Genomic DNA, 7,804 nt, shown 5'->3' on the forward strand with positions numbered 1-7,804 from the left:
CACACAGTTGTTCACAAAGAGGTGAACCTCACCCCATCTTTGTCTTTTGAATGAGTGGGCAATTCAGGGAAGCTCCTTTTATACCCAATCATGGCACCCACCAGTCGGCCGCTCCGTCGTGAAGCTTTGTGGGAACATTTATCCTTATCCTGCAGTTAGTAGTTTTCATAATTATTATTTTATTATTGGTTGTCTTGTTTTTATAAGCAAATTTGTTGCATCTGCACCAAAGACTGTGACAATAAAGTAAATGTATTCTATTTTGTGGTTGTTTTTGTGCCTTCCAAACAAAGTTGGGTTGAGCATGTCAAAATACGACATGCAAATCTACGTTCACATGGACCTGCATTTACTGTGATAAAGCAAATGACTCATTAAACAGTGTTATGATTTCAAATTTGAACTCATCCAAGTGCATTCATAGTAGATTGTTAAGTTAGCTCTTGCGTGGGAATGTCTCACTACTGTAAATCATTCAACAATGGACCTTTATCATTTCTCATACTCCATAAGTGGTTAGAAGAACTTGAATTACAGCAATCAGTTTTCGTTATCAATCAGTTTTGCAGTTTTTAATTCAACCGGTAATGTGAAACTGACAGTTTGCATACCGATGCAAGCCATTTCAGCTGGAACAGGTGAATGTGTACAAATACGGCCATCAAAGTAGACTTATGTGGTCACAGAGAAAGTTGAGGAATAAGCTTGTCTTTTCATGAAATTGCAAACAAAATAAGATAAGATCAAATTTAGTGTCCCAAATGGGAAATTTGACTTGGTCTCACTGCCTGCAGCTGCCAGCACAATACAACACACATACATTCACAAGGACACAAATCAACGGCCAGAAAAATGAAAAATTGTACATTTGTCAACGGAATAAAAAGGCATGGCCATAATACATATCAATGCAATAAAATCACCAACGATAAAGTGCCTGGAAAAGATTACACTTAATTGATTGCATAATGTTGAATAAAATACATTATGAAAGCAAATAAGACACAAGTACAATATTAAAGTGACCTAGTGCATGTGATGAATATCACGCCGATTTGTTCAATATAGCCACAGAGGATTGGATTAAAAAAAAGCTTGTATCTGTTGCTTTTGCATTTGAGTACTCGGTAGCGTCTTCCCAAAGGAAGCAACTCATATTCACAATGCAACAAATGGAAAAGGTCGCTGATGATGAACAATTTCTTGCAAATAAGGGAACTCTTTCCTTCTAATCACTTTCATTGTATTCACAACAAGCCTTTAAATTTTTTTGCTCTACATTTGACAGTTAATGGACTAAACCAGGCGAACATGGCATACCTGTTTTTGATTAAACTCTCTCAGATGGCATTGTAAAAAGACATTGTAAAAATAAGTCATTATTTTTGTGCTCACACCAAACAATCCAAGTCGTCTCAGGAAATGAAGCCTCTGAGATAGTTTGGAGCAAAGATAGTCCACGTGTGTTCCATCTCGACTGGTTATCTACAAACACACCCCGGTATTTAAAAGACTCAACCTGTTCTATTTCTCTGCCTTCAATGATCACAGGGTCATGTGTCTGTAGTCCTCTGGGATCAAATACCATCTCTTTTGTTTTCACCACATTAAGAGGCAGATGGTGAGAGGCACCAGGACGAAAAGAGGTTTATCTCTTTGTGGTAGGTGGATGGGCAAACACCAGATTGAAGTAGGATCATAATAATGGTGTCATCAGATAATTTGATGATTTTGTTGTTTGGTAGACATCTTCTACACTGGTTTGTGTACAAAGTGTACAAAATGTGTGAACTAGCCGCACCCTGTGGCACCCCTGTACTCCAGGTTTAGGCAGTGTTGAAATAAGGATGGGTTATATCTCTTGGAATGATGTTTTTAAAACTGACACCAACTGTTCAGAATACTGAATGGTAAATGGGATTTCATTTGTATAGCACTTTTCTACCTACAACGTATTTAATTCAAAGAGCTTCACACCCCCCCCCAAGAGCCGTCACCTTATCGTGGTGGAGGGGTTTGCGCACCGCAATGATCCTAGGAGCTAAGTTGTCTGGGGCTTTATGCCACTGGTAGGGTCACCCATGGCAAACGGGTCCTAGGTGAGGGACCAGACTAAGCACGGTTCAAAATGACCCCTTTTGAAGAAAAGAATGAATGGATCATGTTTTCCCTCGCCCGGACGCGGGTCACCGGGGCCCCCTTCTGGAGCCAGGCCTGGAGGTGGGTCTCGATGGCGAGCGCCTGGTGGCCAGGCCTGCACCCATGGGGCCCGGCCGGGCTCACCCCGAAAAGGACACGTGGGTCCCCCTTCCCATGGGCTCACCACTGGTGGGAGGGGCCAAAGGGGTCGGGTGCCGTGTGAGCTGAACGGCGGCAGAAGACAGGGACCTTGGTGGACCGATCCCCAGCAACAAAAACTAGCTCTTGGGACATGGAATGTCACCTCTCTGGCAGGGAAGGAGCCCGAGCTGGTGTGTAAGGCCGAGAGGTTCCGACTAGATATAGTCGGGCTCACCTCCACACACAGCTTGGGTTCTGGTACCAGTCCTCTCAAGAGGGGTTGGACACTCTTCCACTCTGTTTACCCTGGTAGACGAGAGGGTAGCCTCCCTCCGCATGAGGGTGGGGGGACGGGTCCTGACTGCTGTTTGTGCTTATGCAGGTGAAGAGAGGGGCGGAGCTGTCAACTGATCACCATCTGGTGGTGAGTTGGCTCCGATGGTGGGGGAAGATGCCAGTCCGACCTGGAAGACCCAAACGTATTGTGAGGGTTTGCTGGGAACGTCTGGCAGAATCCCCTGTCAGAAGGAGTTTCAACTCCCACCTCCGGTAGAACTTTTCCCACGTCCCGGGGGAGGCGGGGGACATCGAGTCCAAGTGGACCATGTTTCGTGCCTCCATTGTTGAAGCGGCCGATCGGAGCTGTGGCCGCAAGGTGGTCGGTGCCTGTCGTGGCGGCAATCCCCGAACCCGCTGGTCTGTCCAGCTGAAGAAGGAGTCCTATCGGGCCTTTTTGGCCTGCGGGACTCCGGAGGCAGCTGACAGGTACCGGCTGGCCAAGTGGAATGCAGCTCTGGCAGTTGCTGAGGCAAAAACTTAGGTGTGGGAGGAGTTCGGGGGAGGCCATGCAAAATGACTTCCGGACGGCTTCGAGGAAATTCTGGTCCCCCATCCGACGTCTCAGGAGAGGGAAGCAGTGCACCATTAACACTGTTTATAGTGGATATGGGGTGCTGCTGACCACAACTCGGGACGTTGTGGGTCGGTGGGGAGAAAACTTCGAAGACCTCCTCAATCCCACCGACACGACTTCCACTGAGGAAGCAGAGCCTGGAAACTCGGAGGTGGGCTCTCCTATCTCTGGGGTTGAAGTAACCGAGGTAGTCAAAAAGCTCCTCGGTGGCAAAGCCCTAAGGGTGGATGAGTTCCACCCGGAGTTCATAAAGGCTCTGGATGTAGGGGGGCTGTCATGGTTGACACGTCTCTACAACATTGCGTGGACATCGGGGACAGTGCCTCTGAATTGGCAGACCGGGGTGGTGGTCCCCCGGGTGTGCTCCAATTACAGAGGGATCACACTCCTCAGCCTCCCCGGCAAGGTCTACTCAGGGGTGCTGGAGAGGAGGGTCCGTCGGAAGGTCGAATCTCGGATTCAGGAGGAGCAATGTGGTTTTCGTCCCGGCCGTGGAACAGTGGACCAGCTCTACACCCTCAGCAGGGTCCTCGAGGGTGCATGGGAGTTCGCCCAACCAGTCTACATGTGTTTTGTGGACTTGGAGAAGGCTGTGTCCCTCGGGGAGTTCTGTGGGGGGTACCGAGCCCCCTGATAAGGGCTGTCCGGTCCCTGTACCACCGATGTCAGAGTTTGGTCCGCATTGCTGGCAGTAAGTCGGATTCGTTTCCCGTGGGGGTTGGACTCCGCCAAGGCTGCCCTTTGTCACTGATTCTGTTCATAATTTTATGGACAGAATTTCTAGGCGCAGCCGAGGTGTCGAGGGGGTCCGGTTTCATGGCCTCAGTATTGCATCTCTGCTTTTTGCAGATGATGTGGTACTGTTGGCTTCTTCAAGCCGCGATCTCCAACTCTCGCTGGAGCGGTTCGCAGCAGAGTGTGAAGCGGTCGGAATGAGAATCAGCACCTCCAAATCTGAGACCATGGTCCTCAGTCGGAAAAGGGTGGCGTGCCCTCTCCAGGTCGGGGACGGGATTCTGCCCCAAGTGGAGGAGTTCAAGTATCTTGGGGTCTTGTTCACGAGTGAGGGTAAGATGGAACGGGAGATCGACAGGCAGCATGCAGCATCTGCTGTGATGCGGACCCTGTATCGGTCTGTCGTGGTGAAGAAGGAGCTCAGCCGAAAGGCGAAGCTTTCAATTTACCGGTCGATCTACGTTCCTACTATCACCTATGGTCATGAGCTGTGGGTCATGACCGAAAGAACAAGATCTCGGATACAAGCGGCCGAAATGGGTTTCCTTCGCAGGGTGTCCGGGCTCTCCCTTGATAGGCTGAGAAGTTGCCGCCATCCGGGAGGGACTCAGAGTCGAGCCGCTGCTCCTCCGCGTTGAGAGGAGCCAGTTGAGGTGGCTCAGGCATCTGATTAGGATGCCTCCTGGACGCCTCCCTGGTGAGGTGTTCCGGGCATGTCCCACCGGCAGGAGACCCTGAGGACGACCCAGAACACGCTGGAGAGACTATGTCTCCCGGCTTGCCTGGGAACGCCTTGGGATCCCTCCGGAAGAGCTGGAAGATGTTGCTGGGGAGAGGGAAGTCTGGGCTTTCCTGCTGAACCTGCTGCCTCCGCGACCCGACTTCGGATAAGCGGGAGATAATGGATGGATGGATGGAGCTTCAACACTGTCTCCTCATTCACCTAATGATGTTGCAGCATCAGGAGCTACTGGACGTTCAGCATCTTGCTAAAGGATACTCACTGGTGTAGCTGAGTAGGGTTGGTGGGTTTTGTAAAACCACTCCTGCTTTCATTGTCTGCAGCCAGGTTGGCATTGCAAATAAGAATCTGTTTTCAATAGCCTTAGCTGGCTAAATAAAAGTTAAATAAAAATTATACAAAGTGTTTTTTGTTTTTTTTATAAAGTGCAGTATTAAGGGTTCCTATGTTTCCTCAAATACACATTACAACAATTGTTATGCTTTTGGGTGAACACTGGGACGGATTAATGGTATTTCCATTCATTTTTCAACTCAACTTTATTCATAGAGCGCTTTAAAAACAACCACAGCTTTCAGTGGGAAATTAGATTTGAGATAAGGAGTGTTTTGTGTTATGAGCGTGGTCACTGATATTTTGCTCGACTGCTAGCAGAGGCACATGACTGGGTCCTGCCTGCTGATTCGGCGAATGTTTATCACTTATCCTTATCCTTTGTAGTTATGCACACTGATTTTGCGAATGAGGATTCCATCATTTCCTCCTACTTTTCATCAACGGACTCATTCTCTTTTTTAAGGCACTATAAATACTCAATGTAAAATTGTTCATCATGGAAGCAAGTTTTCGATAATATCAATGGCGATATATATCGCCCACTCATACCAAAAAAACAAAACAAAACCAAAAACACAACAACAAAAACTTGGAATTGGAATTTCTATTAAAAAAAATGTAAAAATTAAAAAATTTAAAAAAACTTCTGAGTCTTGTAGTAATTTATAAAATATTATGAGTGACATGGAGTTGCACCAGTTACTACTTGAAACACATTTTACGCAGGCATGTGATGTGTGATATCTTGGACAGATTTTCTCACTGCGTTGTAACATATGGGAACATGTTTCGTTTGCTTTTCTTTTTTTTTTTTTGACTCCATGAATAAATATATTTGTCACAGCTAGGAAATTGGCCAAGTTTAGCAAGGCTTAATACGTCATTCTTGACGCCATTTCCCTATAATGAATCAGGCGATTCGATACAGGCTTCAGAAAATCCATCCTGGTTTGCTTGACACAGGCTTCGAAGCCTCGGCACATTTTGATACATCACTAATTACTATTAACCCGGCAACAAGAAATTTATCACTTGTTTTCAAACGCTTCAAATCCCAGCGTTCTTATCAATGAAAAATATCTAATAACTGATCGATAGTAAAATAGGACATTTGTATTAGAAAAGCGTCCCACCACGGAACAAAGAAAACACATGCTGATAAGTTCCAAACAATGAAATTTTCTACATTCATTTTTATTCTGAAAATGAACATAAACTCACAGAATCGGGCACTGGTTGATATTGATCGCCAAGCTAAACCGCTAATTACATTCTCCAACCAATCCCAGTGGTTATTTTTGCCATAACCGTCAACTTGCCACGTGTCGTTTTTGCCGTGAATCGCGCGTCAACTACAAGTACAAATTCTGTGCCAGGGAAAGTGCGGCAGCTAAGGCAATAGTGGGTAGAGCGTTCGCCCCGAAGGTGATCCTTTAGTTCCTCACGTCATGGGCTCAAATACCGCTCTGTGTCCTTTTTTTTTAAATTATGTTTACAATTTCTTGCAGCCATTCGAGAGTTGTCAGTAAGCCGTTTTGTTTCACGTGTTTATTAAATAATTGAACAGTTATGCTGTTTAACAAATTCAATGCAGCTTGTGAAAAACGAAAATAATTTAGAAAATGATTAGGCCCCCACAAAAATAAAAGGTGGATATAAGTCACAACAGAAAGAGGTCAAATTAATATAAAAATTGAGGTTGGGGTTAGAATTAATTAAAGTTAAGGAAAAGTTATGATTAGGAAACACAAAATTATTGGACTGACATTGCCCTCGCGGTCACAGCTTGAATCAGGAGCCAATTGTGGAATCCACGTTAACCGTAACACAACAGCAGACACATCACGTTAAAATAACTTATTTACGTCCAAACTACTGTAATCACGGTGAAATAGCTGATTCACGGCAGGCCCAGAATTTCTCGCTCCGGCGATTGACCAGTTTCCTATCATTTACTCAAATATCGCCATGGCAACACACAATGGGCATCTCATCAGTTGTGTTTGGGCATAACATGAGTTAGTCATTGTTCATACCTTGTCGGTCCGCTCCAGAGAAGGACAGTTAAATAGTTGACTCTCCTGATTCAACACGAGCAAATACGGGATAAAGGCTAGCAATGTATCAAACCTTTCGTTGCATCATAGCTGCTTGAAAATGTCACCTAATAGCAACCAACGGATCTGGTCAAGTCCAGGCTATTCCATCATCGGAGAGGCCACGGAAAGCCTCATTCATTTCCTTGACGTTTCACGGACTACAATACGGCTGGTTGCCGGCTAACTATATCCGGGTCATACTTTTCAAAGTAAAATCGTTTCGAGTACAGTGTTCTGTGACGGTCTATCGCAGACAGACGTGCTAACAGTATAATTAGGGCCCTTTCAGCGGTCTGCGAGGTCTCTATTGTCGGTATGCACAGTATACACCGTTTGAACATTCATACAAGAAAAAAACTACTAATTAATGATTCAAATCAAAACTGTTGCGCATACACCTATCCACTGTCTGAACCGCTTATCCTAGCTTTAACCCATTTAGGCCGGGAGCGCATGACCGTTTCTAAACCCGTGAGAGTTGTTTCGTTTTTTTGTTTTTTGTTTTTTAAATTATTATTAAATTCTACGATCAAGTTTGTAAATATGTATACATGTTACACAAATCAAAAAACTTTAAATGTAGTACAAATACTAATTATTTTTTTATTGCGTTTTTGTTCAGTGAGCTTCTGATCAATTTTATATAAGACTTAGTGTCATTATAAAAGTGTTTAAAATGTGTTTTTGGTCACCGTATTT

At 45.2% G+C, this 7,804-nt stretch overlaps 1 protein-coding gene across 2 annotated transcripts in view; it reads right to left on the reverse strand.

The window, feature by feature from the left end:
• scai (suppressor of cancer cell invasion) overlaps positions 1 to 7,299 on the reverse strand; it is a 97,959-nt gene extending 90,660 nt beyond the window's left edge. The window contains exon 1 of one of the 2 annotated variants that reach the window (XM_086052927.1): positions 7,043 to 7,299. Coding sequence is in view for 1 of the 2 variants with exons in the window: in XM_086052926.1 (XP_085909052.1) it covers positions 7,137 to 7,151 (15 nt within the window). In the remaining variant the exon portion in view is untranslated. The remainder of the gene's footprint in view (positions 1 to 7,042) is intronic. The other variant, XM_086052926.1, reaches the window with a different exon arrangement.
• Positions 7,300 to 7,804: the final 505 nt, after the last annotated feature.

Source organism: Filicampus tigris, chromosome 15 (genome assembly GCF_054856515.1).
Source record: "Filicampus tigris isolate MCC_2025a chromosome 15, RoL_Ftig_1.0, whole genome shotgun sequence".
NCBI lineage: Eukaryota > Metazoa > Chordata > Actinopteri > Syngnathiformes > Syngnathidae > Filicampus > Filicampus tigris.